Raw genomic sequence first — 22277 nt, forward strand, 5'->3', positions numbered from 1 at the left:
CTAACACCAATTATAGTTGTTGTAATTAACAAAAATCAGAACAAATTTTCAGAGGACCCCAACAGTGACACAAATAAAAGAATCCATGTTAAAAGCAACTACTTGCTGATTTGCCTTTCAGCAGCTCCCAGTGTGCCCTGTTTTTGTCCTTTACTCTTTCACAGTAGAATAGCATTAACTCTTGTTTCTTCCTGTTAGATGACAGAGCCCTCCCCTCAAGGTGTCCTTAACCAGTTAAAAGTAAAACAGAAAATACAACTTGGTACTTTGTTCTGAAATCAAGTAAGTATATCAGATTTATTTAAATCTCACTAACTGTACATGACTAAGAATAAAACATCTTTATGCCTCCGGCACTCATAGGCAGAATTTCTGGAGTATTTTCTTGAAAAATTGCAAATTACCACAAAGAAGACACCTTAAAGGAAGTGACTCTAAAAAGAGAGACAGAAAATGCACAAGTCTAAATTGCTAAAACACCTTCCAAGTTAGCATCTTCTAAATACAGGCAGAACCTCCATGTTGAATCCCCTCCCAGCCACTCCCAACCTGGAACATGGAGGGATGCTGGGCACAATGCTTCCTGCCTGCAGGCTGTTCCTTGGTGAAAGTCAAACCCAGAGATGGGAAGAAAGGGCATTTACCTGTTTCCCTTCCCGTGCTTTCTGGTCCTTTGCTACTGTCGCCAGTACATTGGCTGCCTGCTCTCCTCCCATCACTGAGATCCGAGCATTTGGCCACATGTAGAGAAATCTTGGGCTAGGGGAGGAATGACCAAATCAGTTCACTGTGCAAAACAGATTTTTCAGAGGTCCATGCTTATCTTTTAAAGTAGTGGCTTTTGACTGTAGCTGCATATTACAATCATCTGGGGATTACCCAAAATACTAAAGCCTGGAACCCTCCTCACACAAACTTCCAGCAATGGGGCCTACATGTGGCAGGGTTTTTAAGTTCTCCAGGTGAGTCTGGCATCTATGTTGGTAAATTGTATTTTCCCATCTCATCTAAATTTGTGGGGTGTAAAGTATTCATATGCCCTCTTATTATCTGTTGTCATGTCCTGGTTCCCATTTCTGACTTTGGTTATATGTGCCTTCTCTCTTTAGTTTTACCAAGGGATTATGGAATTTGGTAACATTTTCACTACACTTTAGGCTTCACTGATTCTTCCACACTCTCTTTGTTCTTCATTCCATCCTTTTCTTGTGTCTTATATGCTGTCTTCTTTGAATTTCTTGAGCTGGCTGCTTGGCTGGTTCATTTTCAGACTTACTTCTGTTCTATTATTTCTATTGAAGTTCATATACCTCTCTTAAAGCAAGACTAGCCACATTGACATGTTAGGATAGGTAGTGTTTTCATTATCAGCCATCTCAAAATAATTCAGATTCTCACTGTGAATTTCTTCCCTTTAGCATTACATTTAATTTCCACCCTCCAGATAATACAAATTATGGTATAGTTGAAGATTTGTGAATACCATTTTATATTCAAATAAACCTGAAATAAACTGACCACTATAATTATACGTGACATACGATTCTCTCCGAGAAAGTCATGACAACCACCTACCTATAGGATCTACCACACATCCCATAATTGCCAGCCCCATAGGACCCCCCAATGATGACAGTTATCTTGGGCACGTTGGCACATGCTACAGCAGTCACCATCTTGGCTCCATCCTTGGCAATTCCTCCAGCTTCATAGTCTCTACCAACCATAAATCCTAAGAGAAAGAACAAGAACAGTGTCTCTGGGTGATGGGATTCATATGCAGAAATCAGCTCCACCAAGGTATGAGGACTGCTTGTCTTAAATTACTGTAAAATAGGTAATTACTGTCTAAATTGTCTTCTAACAGTTCATCTGGAGGCATGCAGAAATCTTCAAACAATAGAAGGGTGCAATTTGTCATCAAGAAGTCCTCTCAGAATGGTAGCTGAGTGATGAAAGGAGGGGACATGCTAAGAAAAAGCACTGTGACAGGCCCCATGTGAGGGCTGTAGCCACCACTGACCCATTTACAAATAGGCTGTTCCTATGAAGTGCTGCTTGAAAACTTTGATGATCAAGGCTTCATAGAGATCTGAAGAGGCCCTGCCAGTGACTCAAAAGCAAGGCAGAAACATGTTTCCATTACAATTGTTACAGGGTAGGGAGAGGGACACCCCTGAACCCCAAAGCTGCCTGCTCTAAATAGGTTCTGCCATCCAGGCATCAAGTAAAAACATGTAAGACCATTAGTGGAAAGAAACTTTAATACAATAAAACCAAGAATATAGTTACTAAATCAAACAGTTACCCATCCCCTCGTGGGTAAAAGTCCACCCAAAAGGGATGGGCCCAAAGCAAGGCCTGAAAGCCTGTCAGAAGCCTTAAAGCACCTTCTGGCAGGGACCCATGAAAAAGGGTCAGAAATTGCCAGACAAGACTGGGAGGAAAGAGCAAAATCAAAATCAAGATAAACACTGCCGTAGCCAACCTCACCATGGCTCTCTCACCCATATCTGTTTCAACCAGCCGAGGACCAAGAAGAAACAAGCGCAGTTTCTTCTCATGTCTCTCTGCTCCCTATGTCTCCTTCTGTCTCCCTATCCTGCTTGCATCCTCTTCAGTCTCCTCTCCAGATTATTCTTCTCTGCTCCACCGTCCTTCTGGGTGGGGCAGAATATCCCCTTTTCCTGAGGACCACCCTGTTACACAATGACAAGGCCATCCTGCTTCATCATGTCCCTGCTCTGCTGATATTCATCTGCTGCTGCAACAGGCCTTCCAGCTCTTGGGCTCTGTCCTCTTGACTTTATGAACATCCAGTCAGGCTTGTTTTTGTCTTCTGCCACAACCACAGACTCACTTGTCTGCCTGATTGCGACTACTCTTTGCTAACAGATCTCCAGCATTAAGTCATCCCATTCAATTCAGCCAATTTTAATGGAAAATCTGATGGGCTGTGTATGTAACAGTACTGATTGGACATCCCTCCCTCACCACACTCCAGCTGTCCCCTGGAGCTGGGCCCTTAGAATAGCTCAGAAATTCCTTTATCTGTCTTATCTTGTAACACTTCCTATAACACTCCCACAACAGTTACCTCAAATATCAACTCTCTTCAAACTCTCACTGCCCCTCAGTCTTAACCCCACACCCCACTTCTCTATTCCCTATAAGTGCTTTGGCACTCACAAAGAAGCCTGAGGCCATGCCACCTCATTTTCTCCAATCCTTCTCCTCTGCCCAGAAACAAAACAAAGCAATTATGATCATGCTTCCTTTCTTTATCCCTTTACTCTCATCCCTGTGAAAGAAAGAGAAAGAAAGATTATCCCTGAGCCGTCTCTCAGAGTGTTTTCATCTATTTCCATGAGTTTCGATACCCCATCCATATTCTGATGATACCTACCTATTCGCTTCCAGCTAACACACATCTGTGCTCAAAATTTACTCACCTGTCTACTGTGTATCTTTAGGTGGATACTGGACATGCTCCCCAAATGTAATGTAGCAAACCAAACTCAATCTCTGCTCTCTGTACCCCAACCCAGTCCTGATAGCTAAACAAACAAAAATAAATGTAGGAATCTTCCAAGTACAGGGGTTAACTTACTGGCAGCTAATAAATCATGAATATGTTTAGAAAGCCCAGTGAAATGTCAAAATCTTTTTTATCTGCTCTTTGACAAGATTTTCTTTTTGACATAGGATTTTCTCAGGCCATGATCTGGACATAACTCCTCTCCAAATTCATTTAACCAACATCTCAAACTTAGGGGTATCACCAGGTGAAGATTTCTAGAAAAAGAACTCCAGAACCAAAAGAGACCTTCAAAATCATTTCATCTGCCATCTTAAGACTCTCTATGGAACATGAAGCCCAAAGAGATGTCCTTTAAGGGGAGCAAAGTATCAGGAAAGAAACGCTCATCAGATGATACTCTGCAGCAGTGCCAGTCACATGACTGGCAGAGAACAAAATGTGCTGCCTTCTGGAGGTGTGGGCCTGCACATGCAGGCACACTGGGGGCCATCTAAGTGTTTGTGATCATGTAATTCAGAAACTGTTCCATATACAACACATGGATAAACTCCACCAAATATTTAAGAGTCATAAAGCATTAACCTTTAAAGACATTCTAGAAAGTACACATCCTGTGCAACTTTTCTGCCACCAGGAAGTGCTCTAAATCTGCACCACCCAATGTGTTAAGTCACACTGGACAGTGCAGTTCTAGAATAAATGCAGCCAAAGCAATCAAGCTCTTTCCTTACCAGTAATGTTTTGAAGGAAGACCAGAGGAATACTCCTTTGGCAGCATAGCTGGATGAAGTGAGCCGCCTATAAGCAAATAAGATAAAAAAAAGAAATCTTTCTAAACAAGAGAGAACAAATCTGCAACAGTCATCCATCCCACACCCCAACACTCTGTGTTGTCAAAGACAACACAGAGGACCCTTTGCTTGGCTAAGCTGCTCTCTTAGCGACAGTTATGGCAGACTTGAGTGCAGACCACCATGAGAGCACCTGCAGCTGCTCTGTACTGTGCTTTTGTGCAAGCGCCTGTGTGTCACTGGCCTGACTGCAGAACAACTGCTGGGTAGGGGTGGAGTCAGTCACTGACATTCGAATAGCAAGTGAAGCTTAAGGAACAGAAAACAGAACTACTTATCAAAGAGGCTTCCTAAACTGCACTGGAAGAGGATTCTGCAATTCTCCTCTTTAAAAAAAGGCTCTAAACACTTCTGCGACATTTACATTTTGATGATGATCTGACAATCTTGCACCAAAGTGACAGTCAAATAAATTCTTCTCACAACACATCCAAATAGAAAGGAGTTTGGATGAGTTAGAGGCCTTCTAACCTTGAGCTTAAAAAGTTATTTAATGAGATAAAAATATAACTATTCCTTGTCTGTCTTCTAGAGATCATGAAGTCTTATAAACTACCTCCTTTATATTTTACTCTCTATTTGCAGATCCCTTTAACTTCTGGATATGCCTTGGCAAGGACCAAATCACAAAGTGATTGCTCGTCCTCAAGTACAGGAATGAGGAAATCACATAGTCCTTTTGGGCTTACTTCAAGAAATGAGCTGTCAGACCGAAGCCAACATAACTCCCCCCGGGCTTAATTGTGCCAACCAACAAATACAAGATGGTGTTTGGCCTTAGTCTGACATTTGTTGGACAGAAATAATATATTTCATTAAGTCAGTATTTCAGGAATACTTTGTATTTTAAGAAACATTCACTACATATACTATTAAAGGAAAACAAGCAAAACCTCTCTATATATGACATCATCATTTTTATTTAGAAAAAATAGAAAAGCTAAGGAACAACCACAACCAAAATAAAACATTACTAACAGTTATTTCTGGTAAGAATGTGGGTGATTTTTCTTCTCTTTTTTCTTTTTTACTTATTGCTTTTTTGACTTACTGCTATTCTAAACATCAAAATATAGAAACTGACTTAGATGGTAAAAACATACCACCAAAGATGAGTTCTTCTTCAATTAGGGTATAAAAGAGCTAACTGCCTATTACCTATATTAATAAGAGACCCTTCACCTTATTTATCATTTGAAGAGGAAAAGTGGTTCTTAAGAAAATGCTTTTTTTTTTAATTTTAATTTTTATTTATTCATACAAGAACTGGGGTGTAGGCCAGAGGTGCAGGGGGTGAGAGGATTCACTAGAAACAGACTGGGGAGCAGAACAGGCAGATTTACTGAAATAGAGAGCTAAGAGGGGGCAGTTGGCAAGACAGGAGACACCTGCTTCTCCATGTGGCTCAGCTCCCTGGCCTGGGATTGAACTCGTGTTGCAGGGGCTGAGGATAGCTCGACAATACTGACTTTACCCCACTGTGCCACCAGGGAGGCCCCAGAAAATGCTTTTTCTTAAGAAAACATTTTATTAAGTAAGTAGATGAACTACATTTATCCAAGTGTAGGTAAATCTGTATGACACTAAATATTAAACCAAAAGAGATTTAAGAATTTGCTTTTAAAGAGAGAGTTGTAATAATAAGTCCACTTTCTTTCCTGTTTCAGAGAGGAAAATGGAATCAAATGAAAACTATAATGGAGAAGAGAAAAAACAAATCACATCTCAGAGTCACTTGAATTCCTATGTCTGAATCCATCAAATGCATGGAGCATTATTAGAGAATAAAACACTTTCAAGAGTTTAGGATTCTAACACCTTATGGTGTTAGAATATGTACGTGTGTCATCCATAGCAGTTATAATTCAGGTATCTTATCACAACTTTCCTAAAACAAACATCTGACTTTTTTTTTTTTTTTAAAGATTTATTTATTTGTGATACAGAACTGGGGTACAGGCCAGAAGCTCAGGGGAGGTGAGAGGCTTCACCAGAGACAGAGTGGGGAGCAGAACAGGCAGATCGACGAAGTACACTGCTGAGGGGAGCAGCGGGCGGGTCAGGGGAGGTCTGCCACGCCATGTGGTCACCTCCGGGGCAGGCGGGAATCGAACTCATGCGGAAGTGGCTTTAGAATCTCAGTGCTGCGCTTTAACCCGTTGCGCCACCAGGAAGGGCCCACATCTGACTTTTATTAGTGCTCTAAATAGTTCATCATATTAATGCAAACCTCAATTAAAAACTGCTTGAAACATTAACAAGCACAGATATACCTACATACTCATACTCATGTGCACACAGCGTTTTGGTTGCTAAGGAATCTGGTCAGGCATCTTAAAGCTTTTATGTAATAAACTTTCACTCATTGCTTGACCTTCAAAGTTAGCTATGTCTGAAACCGAAACAGAAAAACTGGAAACATTTTTTTTTTAATAACAGTTTATTTTTACATCATTTTGTACATGGAAACATTTTAAATAGTACTTACCTTCTTTGCAGATTCAGAAAAGAGAACTCCATTATTCCCAATGATACCTACTGGATATCCAAATATTCTAGCAAATCCTTAAAAAAAAAATTTTTTTTAAGATTTAATTATTTCAAAAGAGTTGATTCACAAACAAACAAACAAACAAAAACCCAGCTATACTTAAGCATTCTTTAAATTCAAATCAAAGTTTAAAATGTGGAGATTTTATCTATGGTAGAGAACACTTCATATCACAGTCTGAGTCTTTGAAAGAGTTGTATTACATGTGAAATTATCCACTTGTCCAGATGGTTGGTTTGGTTAGATGATGGACTTAGTGTACCTGCATTTTTTCATTCTAACATATATCTGTGTGCCCACGGTACACCAGACCAAGCAGATCCCAAGTCTAACAGATCACAGATGCAGAGTCCTATAATGATCAGTGCCCAGAGCTGAGGCCAGCTGCAGGTGACTAACTTGCCTAAAAATGCCTGTGGTAATGACAGGCCCTTGAAAGAAAAGGGATGAACTCAACACAGTCAAAATTTTAATAAAAGCAGGAAGACAGTCAAGCCTAGTAAACTGGTTGAGCCTCAAGAAAGAAGTTTGATCACTCCATTTTCATGTTCTGCGTCTTTTCATATTTTTCTTTCTTCTTTCCACAAGTTTCATTGTATCTCACTACTTCCACCACCACCCTAAACACTCCACACACACACAGACACAGGCAAAATAAGAAAAAGGGGCAACAAGCTGTTTGTTCTTTGGTGAAGAAGGCACTCCAGGTGACTTCAGGAGGCTAATTACCCTGTAAGCCTAAAGACCTAGAGAGACTTTCCAGAGTGATTTTCAGCAAGCCTACAATAGAGAGGTGTCCAGTGCTTGGCGCCCAAGAGTCAACAATGATGCTTGTTAAAATGGGTCAAAGAAAGCATGCTTTCTTTTCACTTTCCTGCAACAAGGCCCTGTCTTCAGGCCAGGCTGGATAGGCTGCCTCTAAGACAGCCCGTGTGGTGCCTGACTGGCAGCAAGTCATCAAAAGTTGTTAAAAAAAAAAAAAAAAAAGAAATGGGTAAGAGCGAAGGTCAACCTACCAATTAGCCAGAACACTAAATTCTTCACTTTTGGCCTTCTCTTACTTTGTTATTATTTTTAAATGCCTAGTTTAGGGTAAGAAAGTGAAAGACTGACTTGACAGTCACCTAGATTTTTCTTGCACTTTCAGACCTAAAATGCCAGACCACACCTTTGCTGCATATCCCAAATGGTCTATCAATGCAATCTGCATCCCAACCCACCCTCAAGGAGCTGGGAATCAGCCATATCCTTACCCTCTCCATCCTCCTCATCTTCTCTTTTCCCTCTCCCCACTCCTCTTCCCTCTCCCCAAACTTACTTGTATTTTAGGACAATAAAGAAGAGAAAGAGGAAAGGAAATCTACCCCTGGTTTCTAGGAGACAAAGATGCCACAAGTGGTTTAGCAAGTATGGAGCAAATACATAAAAATAGATGCCCATCCGTCTTGAGAAAGAAGCAGAAACAGCTTCGACTTGTTTTAAGCTGCCACACAATGAGAGTTACATCCTCAAGTACTGGGTGACAAATCCTGTCTATATATCAAACAAAAAGCTCTTAATCACTTAAACGCCTCATACAAAAACATAAGTTCCACTGGCAGAGTGAACACTCTCTCACTCATAAATCAAGACCAAGACAAAGTGTGGTGACTTATCCTTAAGTCTCAACGTACACTGGCAATTTGGTTGTTTACAGCTAGTTTTTTCTCCAATGATAGGTTGTATTCATATTAACAACTACATGTCCCAGCTTCTGCAAGACCAAATAAAATTCACAGTTTTATGAGATAAATAAGGGCCTAGTATCTATCTTTCAAATGCTTTTCTCCAAAGGTCTATAACACTTTAGATGAATGAACTTATTAACAGCCTTATCTGCTTTCTGGACTTGACATTCCATATTCGCCTGGTATTTGCATATTAGGCCTACACTAAGGCTATGAGAAGGGTTAACTCACTCTGCTTCCTCTAGGAAAGCTAATTATCACATAAAACTTCTAACTTGCACTGGATACTAAAGAACAAAGGAGACTGTGAAATTAGTGTTATCCAGAGAAACAGAAAAAACTACAAATTCTGTTAGTTCTACTACATTAAAACGCTTTTTATAGCTAAAGCCACAAATCAAGGACAAGGGCCTATACCACAGCAAACTGTCATCATCATTTGGAGTTCTCCAGATTCATGAAGCCAGTCAGCTACAAATGATCTTTACAAAACAGCTCCTTTGAATACTGACTCACACATTTGTACTGTTCTAAGTTAACAAAGCTTATGTCAAGAGGATCAGAGCCTTGAGATAAGAGTCCACTTATTTTCAAATCAAGAGAAATCAGTCATACTTTCAATACTTCATCTTTATACCTGTAACTACTGTGTCTCCATACAAGGCTTTGAATTCATTGAATCTGCTTCCATCCACAATTCTAGCAATGACCTAAGAGGAAAAATAACAATGTCCCCGATAAATCATATTATAAAAGAATTTTTGCATTAAGTTTATTTAAAAGGCAAACAAACTTATGGTGCTATTGTCCCTTTCACAAAATTTCACTAAGTCATTGTGGGCTCTGATCTTACACTCTACTATAAAAGCAACAGCTATATGTTGCAGGCAAGAGAAGCAGAAGGAACTTCATGGCTAGCATCTAGACTTAAAGGTTCAGGGATTGCTAAGTGTATGGGTCAAGGCTTAAGGATTTGATCAAAAAATCGCTTAACCCCTCTGACAGTCAGTTCTCATTTCTGCAAAGATAAGATCATGTTGTGAAGATGTGATGAAGTAGTAGGAAAGGAACTTAAGAAAATAATTCTGAGATAAAGAATCAGCACTGACTGCCAGCTCTACCACTCAGAAACCAGACTCACTGGCTGGTACTTAAAATCCCCTGAGCCTCAGTTTCCACATAGTTAGAAAGAAAAAGACTATACTTTATAATTTTGCTAAATCTAGTCTAATATGTTGCCAGCACTATTACAGGAATTAGGACCTATCCATGGAAAGTATTGTATGATGAACATTTAAAGAATGGAGAAATGCTTATCATTTAAGTGGGAAAAGCAGAATTTGAAAAGTATGTATGTATATACTATCATAACTGCATAAAAACTATACAAACACAAGTTGCCAAAATATCAAATTAGTAGCTTCTCTGTCCAGGTGGTTTTAAAAGCAATTTTATTTTTGTCTGTATATTTTCTGCATTTTCATATCAGTACATATTAATTTTATAGTCAAGGGGGGAAGTAACTTAAAATATTGAGGCATCTAGCATAGAATCTGATCTTAAGATACTACCCTAGTTAATCACAAATTATTGTACTCAATATGGTTGTAAAACAAAAAGCTATATTCAATATCTAAAAATTGTCAGTCTAGACTACATGACTGTTAGCAATCTGTAACCATAGTAATGTCTCTTAACTGTAATCAAAAGTCTACTTTTTGCTAATGTCATATTGACATAAAGGATATTTTTTTCCAACAACTAATTGACATTTTATCCATTTCCCAAAATTAGAATGCTGAAAATTATGAAGTTGCCATTATCCTAATGTTAACAGTTACATGGAATACTATTTATGAACAAACTAGCTTTATCACTGGGCAATGAAAGAGTTTTCTCTTTTTTTGCAAGATTTACCAAAACCTGCTCTATGGAAAGGTATCCTTTTTCCTTATATCTTCAGTGAGATCCACAACAGTTCCCAGGCAGGACACATCTGAACAGACTTTAGCTTTGAGGATGGATAGATATAAAGGGACTGACAGATGGGCTAACATCTTTAGGTTGCACTTTACATACCTCTCGGACATCAAAGGTCCTTTTAAGGTTTGCACCAACTATTCCATACAACTCATCAGCAGGAAATAAAGGATCTTCAGAAGGCTCAATGGTAACCTGCAGAATTACAGAAAGGTCATATTAACCCGTTTATAAAGACATGGTTCCGAGGCAACATAAGTCAAAATGCTTTTAATAAGATAAAAGATAAAGGAGCATATCCTACTCACATCCAACTTCTTCTGATAATTTAGGTTCCTCACAATCTTTCTAGTTAAGTGAAGGGCATGATTATCATCCAATGCGTAGTAGTCCGATACCCCAGATTTTCTACAGAGTAAAGCAAACTAAAGCAATCAGGAGAGTGAAAAGGAAAATAATTAAATCTCTTAAACCCCAAATATCTTCTTCTCATCCAAGGATGACATAAATTTTTTAAATTGCAAAACACTCAATGAACAAGTAATTTAATCCTTATAATGTCCCTGATAAAACAAGGACAACTGTTTGTTGTTTTACAAACAGGAGAACGGGAAGTACCTATAATTAAATACCTTATCCCAGGAATACCGGTGGTTACTTAAGAATCCATAGCTTCTATTTCTCAATCTTGACCTAACAGACCACATGGCCCTGCCAATGAGACTTCTATATAATGCTCACCCCAATCACTTCAAGCCAAACTGTATAAAATAAAGTTCATCCAGACAGCATACTTTTATGGTGAGGTTGGTACAACAACAAAAAGTGTTTATACCTAAGATAGCTCCTAATGAAGATATCACCTATGACCTCCCACTTCTGAGGGACTGCTGAGATTCCTCCTTACAAAGCTATCTCCCAAGAATAAGCTGTTCCCTGTTCTAAGGGACAAGATGGAAGACTATCCCTTAGATCATGCATAAAAGTAGGTGCTGACAGAATGGTTCTGGGAGGAGGGCCATGAAGTTCCTGTCCAGTTTCAAGTTGGGTGTGCATGAAACATGAGCTTGCTCTGGTTATTAGTTCTGTTCTGACTAGATGGTTTATGCATGTACTATGACTTTGTAATAAAGTATTCAGAAACTGTAAAGTCAGGTAAGAATATGGTCTTGCAAAAAATTGAATTTAATTCATTTTATAAGTAAAGGCTGTGCTAATGTCATCTAAATTTTGATGTCTTATTTAGGGACGTGCAGCATTACTCTCTTTACCTAGCCACTTACAGACTGTTGCAGGGAAACAGCAGAATGGACACTTCAATCCAGAGAATGACGATGTGGACAAAATAGCCTAAGTGGTCTAGACAAAGTGGGCCGACCCCTTGGGAGACACTGCTTAGAGCCGGGTTCCCATGGTAGTTTCAAGCCAGTCTCCACCTCAGACCTGGATATTCCTAAATAAAGCAAAACCTTATTTACTCTTTGTTACAGTTCTCCATTGCTGTGCAGGTGGCAGACTTTCAGTTTCTTTGATTTAATATATTTTGCAGCTGACCATCCTTAATGCTTGACATGTAATACCAGCTAGCCTCACTGACTTCTAGCTACTCTGTAGTAATGCAGTGAGCAGACAGAAGCAGAAGGAGCTGCTTCCAAATCCATAAATATTTAAAATAAAGTGCTTTCTTTTAAAAACAGCCCAGTATTTACCAAAACAGCAGGAAAAGGAAACCTTTGATGAGACACTATATTATGTAAGTCTTTGTCAAATTAACTCCCAAGGATGACTAATCAGAGAAGTATAAATACGTACTTTTAAAGACAGAGAGAACCCAAAGCAATTTGTGATAATAAATTTCATGACACTGTTACCAAAAAAAAGGAAAAAAAGAAGAAGCAATTACCACCTAATCATTTCTCCAGGTTTTTAAACAGGTTATTCTTAATGACAAGAGCTAGTGGTAATAGAGTGCTTAGTATGCACCTGATGCTACATTTGATCCAAGGTAAGAACTCTTCATATTTGCATTCTACGCAGGAGGAAATGAGGCTGGGCTGGTTATGTAAGTTATCTGGACACCAGGTAGTAAGTGAAGCAAAGGAAGACTAATTTGAGAATTACATCTCTAACTTGGTATACAGACCTCAACTTTTATGGACACCAGATTACTTGCACAGTCAAAAGTTCAAAATAAAAAACAAAGGTTTGGCAGATAATACCATCGTCTTCCTCCTCTGGTTCAGAAGCTACAAACACTGGTGTAGCTTTGTCTAGACCCCAGTCAGGCTACTCGATCCGTATCGTCATTGATTGAATCATGCATTCTGCTGTCTGCCAGTTACAGCTGGTGAGTGGCCAGGTAAGAGAGTAACACTGCATGTCTATGCACACAGTTGTGTTCACCAGACAAACAAACATTCTGTTCAAACTCAAGTTTTCTCTCTAAGCTTTTTCCTGTTCCTTTTCTACCTTCAGTTGTAACACTGCATACCGGCGAACACCATTTATTTCGTAATTGTTTTTTTTAGTTCATTTATTTATTTACTTTTTCTGCCTAACTATATTTCCACAGGCCTAAAATTCTTCTGTGCTACTCCTAACACCTGTCCATAGTAAGTGCTCATGGAGAAAGGTATGATGTGAAACAGGCAAAGGTTACTCCCTTAACTGAGTCTTCAAGGCACCACAGTGCTCTCTGACTGGAGAGCAGAGAAGTTACATCAACCTTCCTTCTCACACCTACTGGACCACTCCCATCCCTGGTTTTGTGGTTTCGAAGAGCAAAGAAGGGTTTACCACTCCTGCCAGACCCTGAGATCCATTTGCTATTCATACCCAGGGTCTTCCCTATCTACATTCACCCCAGGTAAGCTTGACTACTCTTACAGTTTTTGTTTTTTTTTTAAATATTTATTTATCTATGCATACAAGAACTGGTGTACAGGCCAGAGGTGCAGGAGGGTGAGAGGATTTTTCAGAGACAGTGGGGAGCAGAACAGGCAGTGGATGGGCCAGGAGAGGTCTGCTACACCATGTGGGTCACCTCCCTGGCCTGCTGCAGTGGCTGCTGATAGCTTCTTAGTGTTGCAATTTAACCCCTTGCACCACCAGGTAGACCCCAGCATAGGGTTTTTTTTTTTAGTGATGTATCTGATAACAGTGCATCCCTGCTTAGAATCGTGAGTGGTTTCCTATTTGCTCTCTTACAAAGGAAATTTTAATGACCAGTTATGTTGATAGTGACAATAAACGTAATAATGGCAGTTAACATTTACAAGTACTTATTTAAAGCAGATATTGTTGTACATGTATCATCTCACTTAATCCTCATGAGATTCTGTGAGGTATATGATCATTTCTCCATGGTGTATAACCTGAAGAATTGCTTGGCTAAGCCCTCACACGGCACGTGCCCTGGAGAGCCGCTGTCGTCACAAGCAGATGTTGACTTCTCCAGCCTGTGAGCAGGAGCCTCCCATGTCCCAGGGTCTGTATGGTTTTGTGTCCCTGAGTAAGAGCCTGGTGGGGTTTGTAGAAGCACTGCTCTTTTCATTTGAGGCCAACCAAACCTGCCTTAGCACACTCCCCAGAGGTCCCCATAAAGACGTGCCCAGCTCCTGTCTCTGTTTGTACTTTACCTTGACCTCTCCATGTGACCCTGAGGTATGCCATATACTTCCTCCAGAAACTATGAGCATAACATTTGCACACCAGTGGTTTCATCCATTTTCTATAAGCCTTCCCTATAGTTCTTATCATAAATTGCACATGTATAACATTGTTTGGTAATTATTCTTTGCCTACCTCCCAAAGTAGACAGTAAGCTCTTTGAAGTCAAAGGTAATGCCTATCTAATTATCCTGAACACCCAGAACCGTGACCAGCAAATAATAGGTTTTTGATGGATTTCTGTTAAATAAACAAGAAAACTGTGTCTCTCTAGCCCTCTGAGCTTTAATAAAAAAGCCAACTTTCTAACTTAGAAATGAGATTCTACAGATCAGAGGGTTGAAGCCTAAAACAACAGATAGAGAACAAACAAACTGAAGTTTGATCTGGCAAGTTTAATGCTTGGGAAAATGAATTTAAAATTCTTTTGAACAAAAACAATCATTCAATCCTGGAAGGAAACAACCAGTTCTATGTCACCTGCAATGAAGATCAGCGCCTCCGAGATCCTCAGCTGACACTTCTTCTCCAGTTGCTGCTTTGACCTACAAGGAAGATAAAAGCGGAAAGTGAGATTCACACAAGACACACAAATGCCTTCTGCACACACATCCAACACAACTAATCTACCACTCCTTCTTCCATGGGGCTAAACAACAATATATTTTCTCTTCCCACCAAACAACAATCTAGATAACAGTTATCTCGAGCCTACAAATGAAGAATTAGAACCCAAGTCCAGAGCAAGTATAGGAACCTGGTTTGAATGCAGGCATTTATGGTTGATGGCCCTCTCTTTGCCCTGTATCCAACAGACTGCCTGCATGCACACATGTCTTATTACTATGCATGTCTTAATACACATGCTGTTTCCAAAGCCTGACACCCTTCTCCCTCTCATCTATTTGATGAAAGCCTACTTACCCTTCAGGGCCAACCTCCGGTCACCTGTTCTGACCCTCTCCGACCTTCTCATCATGAATACACCCATCGTGTCAACAGAGCAGTGCCTGCTCATCTGTGACGCAACAGTATCCTACTTACACCTCCAACATGACACCTGCCAGGCTGCACTGCAATAATTTATGTTTATCATCTGTTATCTTCTTTAACCTCTATCCCTTAGTAGCAGGAATTGTATTTTATTCACCTTTGAACAATTATTAAATGTACTGAAGGCCTTCATTTTGTCTTTTCTGGAAAATTCCAGCTACTCTCACAAAGTCTTAAAGGTATAATGATGGTAAGATGGGGAGGGGGGCAAAATCCAAAATCACCTACATCAAAGACTCAGCAGAGTGTGATCGAAAAGAAACAATTCAATTAATAAAAAAGAACAACTTAATTGCAGTCTGAGAAATTCTAACAGGAAAAAGAATGAAAAATCATTTAGTTCTAAATGCCAAATGGATAACTTAGGAATTACTTATTGATTCTTAATTCTATGGGTTGGTTAATTTGTTTCTTCTTCCTCAAATGCTTTTTTAAGACTGATGAACATTAATCTAAAAATACAGCATAGAAAGGCCTTATTACTCACTAAATCAAAAGCTCTGTCTTAAATATTATTCCACAAGGAGAGGTGATTAAAAATTTCACCTCCAAGAATTCCACCCCCAGAACTAAATTCTTGGTTCTCATCTTACAAAAATGTTCAATATAAAATAACATTCAAGCCAGACAATAACTAATCACAATTAGTACCTGGATATTTAAGTTGTAAAAAGGAAATAAACAACAGATAACAGATATTTTATGTTTATTTTCAATCAACTGAAAAATAAGAATTTGTCATCAAATTTGTCATAATTATTGAATACCTACAATATGTTTCATACCGTGATGAATGCAAAGATTATATACGTCATAGAGAACATAAAAGCAGCTCACTAAATAAGAACTTCAGAAAATAAACAAAAGACAGGAGAACAAAATCTCCCTCAAAAATCTGCCTTATTACTATGCATTTTTTTCCAAATGCCTTAAGCTACTGAAAACTATAGCAACCCAACCCCACATTACATTACATGTGAAATCTACAAACTCCTGTTTCAACTTTCAGTAAAACAAGCATCAAAATTTAGAATTCTCAAACAAATGAGTCTGCTACTGCTTTTTTTTCTAATCATAAACAAGGTCTTTTAAAGGCAGACTGCTGAGCAAAGCTAAGTTCACAGGAGTAGATCAGAAAAATGCCACACATAGACACACAAATGCAGGAATACTACTCAGTTATAAAAAAAAAAAAGATGAGCTCCTGTCATTTGCTACATGGATGGAGCTGGAAAGTACAATGCTAAGTGAAATTAAGTTAGAAGGAAAAAGACGAATGACAGATGGTCTCATGTATAAGTAGAACACAGATTATACCCTTAAAATGGTAAATTATGTCATGTGTTTTTTATTTCAATCAATCAAGACTATGGCCTTACCAAGGGAGGTCCTGCCAAGAAAATGGTGCCCTGCTTACGCACAATGATGTTTTCATCAGCCATTGCAGGAACGTAAGCCCCTCCTGCTGTACAGGAGCCCATGACCACGGCTATCTAGAACACAAGCACACAACACAGCCATGAGGTACAGCTCAACAGTGACTCACACAGCTTTGGGCCTACAGTCCCATAAAATTTCAATTCAAAGGTTATTACCAGCTGGTCCCTGGATGTCATTTTTAAAATGGAATCCTCTAAACATTTTGTTAACTTCTTCTAACCAAAGCATTTTGAAAGTTTTATGTCACATTTTTACAAGGTTTAAGGACAATCTTTCTGTCAGAGAAAAGAGGTGCAGATTGACCACTAACATGAAGAGCTAATGGAGAGAAAAATACTCATAATTTAGTAAAACTATGTTAAAAGGCTAGCTTTTAAATTAATAATAATAAAAAGCCCTCTAAATAACTGCCACTCACCTCAGGGATGCTGAAATAACTCTCCAAAATGAGTTCTGTTAATCCACCTGAGATCTCTACTCAGAGATCTGAGAGGCTACATTCCACCCAGCACAGGGGTGGGGCTCTGCTTTGCAATGGGAAAGGCCAAAAGAGCCCTCTTCTAGGGCAAGGATGTTCTTGGTGAGTCAAAAATTTGAATCAAAAACAAGAAAGCAGCAAACAGGTTTAAAAATGATGTGTGGTGATGGAAAGCCCAAGGGGATTGCAACTGAGATGGAAAAATGCACAAAATTATGTAAAAATAAACTATTATATTATAAAAAAAAAGTGTAATAGACAACAATACTTGTCATCACTGCCATCACCAAACACAGAAGCAAAATTTTTGATTAAAGAAACAGAGTGGGCCCTCCCTGGTGGCGCAGCAGGTTAAAGCACAGCACTAAGAAGCTTAAGCCACTTCAGCATGAGTTCGATCCCTGCCTGCCCTCGGAAGTGACCACATGGCGAGGCAGACCTCTCCTGACCCGCCCGCTGCTCCCCTCAGCAGTGTACTTCATCGATCTGCCTGTTCTGCTCCCCACTCTGTCTCTGGTGAAGCCTCTCACCCACCACATGTCTGGCCTGTACCCCAGTTCTGTATGAATGAATAAATAAATCTTTAAAAAAAAAAGAAAAAGAAAAAAGAAACAGAGTGGGCCCTCCTTGGTGGCACAATGTGTTAAAGCACAGAACTCTAAAGTTATCCGTGGCCACTGCAGCAAGAGTTCGATCCCCAGCCAAGCAGGTGACCTACAGGATGTGGCAGACCTCTCCTGTCTCACCTGCTTCTCCCCTCAGCAGTGAATTTCAGTAGATCTGCCTGTTCTACTCCCCACTCTGTCTCTAGTGAATCCTCATTCTCCGCACCACTAGCCTATACTCCAGTTCTTGTATGCATATATAAATAAATCTTTTTTAAGAAAAAACTTTTTAAAAAGGAAAAGAAAACGGATACTAAAAAACAGAGGTAATAGTCTGGAAAAACCTTTGTAAATTTTCATTACCCTCCTGGTCCTGTTTGCACAAGTAGAAACTGGTTCTCATTGCACCAAAGGCAAATTTTATATTGAAGGCCAGTAGACTGGCCTGTAGAAAGTCTCTGACAACAAGTCAAAATGTTTTCTACCTTATTCTGAAAAGCTTCATAAACCTAGACCTTCATCCTTTCACTGAAAAATTGCAGGTGACTATCCAGTTTAAGGTACAAAATAAGTGTAACATATGTTGGAGGGAACAGGGATTTCAATGGATTGATAGAAAAGCTATTAAAAATACAATTGATTCTTGAACAGCACAAAAGTGAGGGGCACCAATGCCCTCCCACACCCAGGAAGTCAAAAACCCACATATAACTTTTGACTCCCCCAAAATTTAACTACTAATAACCTACTGTTGATCTTGAAAATCTCACCAATAACATATAGTTAATTGACATGTTTTTTTTTAATGTTATATGTTTTATATACTGTATGCTAGAGGAAAGAAAACATCATTAAAGAAAATAATAAAGTACCTTTACAGCACTGTGCTATAGTTATCAATACCCTAAGTTTATATCATCTGTGTACAAGATGAATCTTCTCTTACTGACACAACATTGTCTGATACGATATAAAACAATATAGATGCTGTAAATCCACATGTAAGTGGACCCACACAGTTCAAAGCTGTGGACCTCTAGTGGGTCTGGGATCTGGGGTGCACCTGTGAGAACAAACCAGAGGGATGACTGCTGTGTCCAGCGTGCAGTGAATCTTTATTTTGCAGCATGCTCTTTATATGCCCCACATTATCAAGCAGTTAACAATAGCACATTGACTTACTCTAACTCTATATCTGGTGTCTACTTCTTGGAACACTGTGTCCAGACCCAGGTGGCCGAGCCCTCGCACCCACCCAGACACTTCTCCTGATAAGCTCTTTTGCGTCTTTCCCAGACGAGGCTGCCTGCTCGCATGACCTATTTTCTCACACTCTTGGAGCTCAGACCTGGCACCCGAGAGCGTCCCCCAAGGCACATGTGCTTTCACCTGCCTTTTAGTATTCAAGTCCAGATGCCAGTCAAGGTCATGCAAGAGCTCTGCCAACCCGAACACACTCTGCTCAAGAGTCAACTGTATGATATTTTATATAATAATGTAAATAGAAAATGTGTTTTCTTGATCTCTCATCACTTTCAATTCACAATGATTATGGAAAAACAGATAACACCTATATCACATTTTTCTTCCTTCACCTAAAGAGCAGCCATTAAAAACTGAGTCATAAAATTATACATTATTAATTCAATTGTCATCAAGAATTTAAGGTCATTATACATTACACTGGTGGATCAACACTCCTGATTTGGGCTAACTGGGCCTGTTGAAATGTACACAACAAAGGAAAAGTCCATCTTACACAGGACATTTATTTCTCCATCAATCTCTTTATCAGAGTCACAAAGCAATCAGTAATTTTACCTTCCCAGGTCCCATCTTGTTTCATTACAGGTTGAAATGCATTTTTAAAAGAACAATAAAACAGTATCTGTTCTAACTAAGCCCAAAACCAATTACCAAGATCTGAAGCAAAAAAGATAAAATTCAAAAACAATGAGCAAGGCTAAGAGGGCAATGGGGCAAGGAAAGTTGAAGCGACACCTGAGAATATTTAATTACAGTATAAGAGTATTCCTATAATTAACGTAAGAATCTGACTAGAAAGAGCCTTAAGATACTTTTTGTGGAATAAGACTAAATTCCATTTTATGTCATTGAAAAATACCTAATTAGCAAGGACATTTAAAACAAAAAGCAATACATCTTATCAAAGAGCTATTACCTGGGTAATATTTTTAGAAGACATCACTGCCTGATTATAGAATATGCGACCGAAGTGATCTCGATCTGGAAATACCTCTGCTTGTCGAGGTAAGTTTGCTCCTCCTGAATCAACTGAAGACAAGAGAAATGAGAGAAGTGAGTACAAAGTAAGCCACACACAAGAAGACATGCATCAATGATACTGATGCATTATAGATGACATTACATATGACAGTGGCAATCTTAATCACAATCACAGAAAACCTGCCTTATGCTTCTAAACCACTCAGTGACCATTTCATGCAATCTCCCACGGAAGCTAAGAGTTCAGTTTGCCTCCAAAACTCATCAGTTTCTCCTACCTCTTTTATTTATTATTTATTTATTTATTTATTTATTTTTGCATAGAAGAACTGAGGTATAAGCTAGAGGTGCTAGAGGCTAAATGACTCAACAGAGACAGTGGGAGCAGAACAGGCAGATGGACTGAAGTACACTGCTGAAGGGAGCAGCAGGCCAGGTTCTGCTACCTCTGTGCAAAATTCTACTTGAAATGTTTGGGACATTCTTTCCCCAAAGACCAGCTGCAGTTCAAGAAACACCATCAGTTCTTAACCATTTCAGCCAAAAAAATTATCTTTCCATCTTTTAAAACAACATAAAATTCATCTGCAGAATTCCTGTGCACTGTGGCACACTGCCTCTGGTGGTGTTCACAACAGATTCTACTTACTGGCCGGCAAACAGACTTCACAGCTGTGTGATTAGAGACGCGTTTCCTAACCATTCTCTCTCTTGGCTCCCTCACCTGTGACAAAGATAACAGTAGCTACCCTGTAGTCGTCTGGGGTGACATGCAATAACATAAGCTCAACACATTCTGTGAGTGTGCAACTGTTACCGGGAGCTGGCTGGCTCTACACTCACTGCTACTGCCCGCAACACTGAGTCTTTATTGTTAATTAACACATTATCTCATGTCTATAATTCATTACAAAGCTGTCAAAAACAGGATCCGTGTGTGCCCTTTTCTGCACCCCCTATAGTGTTTGCAGTGCCTCCAAACCCATTGGCTGTGTGTAAAAGCTACCCAGTAAATTCACTGTCACAGAAAAAAAAAATCTCTTCATCAGTAACTGCTAAAACACCCACATAAATGGACAGTATATGTTGGAATTTCAAACTAATATCCAGGAAGTACCAATTTAAATGCCTTGTTTTTTTTTTTTTAATGCTTTAGATTTAAATCTATTATAATTTCAAATATAAATTTACTTTCATTGAAAATAAAATTTCTTATTTTACATCTGTTAACATTATATAACATCCAATCATTTCACATTTAACATATATATATATCCTAGCACTCAAGAACCCATAAATGTCAGCTGTTACTTTTTCATGGTTGGAACCCATTATAGTTATCAGAAAAATAAAATGCATAGGAGGAAAAAGCCCCAGACATGTGCAGGGGAAAAACCTGGCATATACCAAAGTATTATTAGGAGTTTATTTCTCAGTGATTCTATTATGAACAGCTCTTTTTCCATTTTCTCCCAGAGTTTTTAGCAAAGAACATGTATTTCTTTTACAATTATAGGAGAAACCAACGGTGCTTTTAAAATAACTGTTGACAGAGTATTGGAGGGAAGTGCATGCATCCTTTGGACAAAATGTCCATGAACACTCAGTTCTAAACACTAGAAAATGCACGTTTCCCTTGGAAAGTCACTGGAGAGCAAGCACAGGGCTGATCTGGGAACACAAACTACATTCTATTTTTATTCTTTTTAATGAATCAGAGGAACATTTAGCAGGTGATGCTTCATACTTCGTTCAGTTAGGGTTGCTGCCTAACAGAAGCCTACCCAGGACCAGGTAGCAAAGGGCACCCCAGAAAATGGGCAGAAGACAGAGCAGGGGTAGCTGCTTACCTCAGTGACCCTGAATTAGTACAACCACCCCAAAAATCCACTGGTGATGTCATATATTAAGCCTTCTAAACAGTCTTGAATTTTACTACATAAAATAACAGTGTGAGACTTGCCCAAGTAGATGCAGGGAAGCCTGTTTTGCATGGCAATTTCTTGTGCACGTAGATGCTTTTTCACAGTCACTGGGTAGTAGGTACCTCCTTTGACAGTGGCATCGTTGGCAACAATCATGCATTCTACTCTGGAGGACAGATATTGCAAAGAGAAGGTGAGAGATGCCTTCAA

The 22277-nt window shown here is 39.3% G+C and overlaps 1 protein-coding gene across 1 annotated transcript in view; it reads right to left on the reverse strand.

Annotated features, from left to right (window-relative positions):
- Positions 1–22277, reverse strand: part of MCCC2 (methylcrotonoyl-CoA carboxylase 2 (beta)) — a 43420-nt gene that overhangs the window by 6954 nt on the left and 14189 nt on the right. Inside the window, exons 5-15 of the mRNA XM_004678223.2 lie at positions 22106–22233; positions 20078–20190; positions 16752–16865; positions 14800–14864; positions 10959–11058; positions 10750–10845; positions 9308–9380; positions 6881–6957; positions 4273–4339; positions 1576–1732; positions 645–759 (exon numbers count right to left, since the gene is read on the reverse strand). Of these exons, the coding sequence (XP_004678280.1) occupies positions 645–759; positions 1576–1732; positions 4273–4339; positions 6881–6957; positions 9308–9380; positions 10750–10845; positions 10959–11058; positions 14800–14864; positions 16752–16865; positions 20078–20190; positions 22106–22233 (1105 nt within the window). The remainder of the gene's footprint in view (positions 1–644; positions 760–1575; positions 1733–4272; positions 4340–6880; positions 6958–9307; positions 9381–10749; positions 10846–10958; positions 11059–14799; positions 14865–16751; positions 16866–20077; positions 20191–22105; positions 22234–22277) is intronic.

Source organism: Condylura cristata, unplaced genomic scaffold (assembly GCF_000260355.1).
Source record: "Condylura cristata isolate star-nosed mole 26May11 unplaced genomic scaffold, ConCri1.0 scaffold00007, whole genome shotgun sequence".
NCBI lineage: Eukaryota > Metazoa > Chordata > Mammalia > Eulipotyphla > Talpidae > Condylura > Condylura cristata.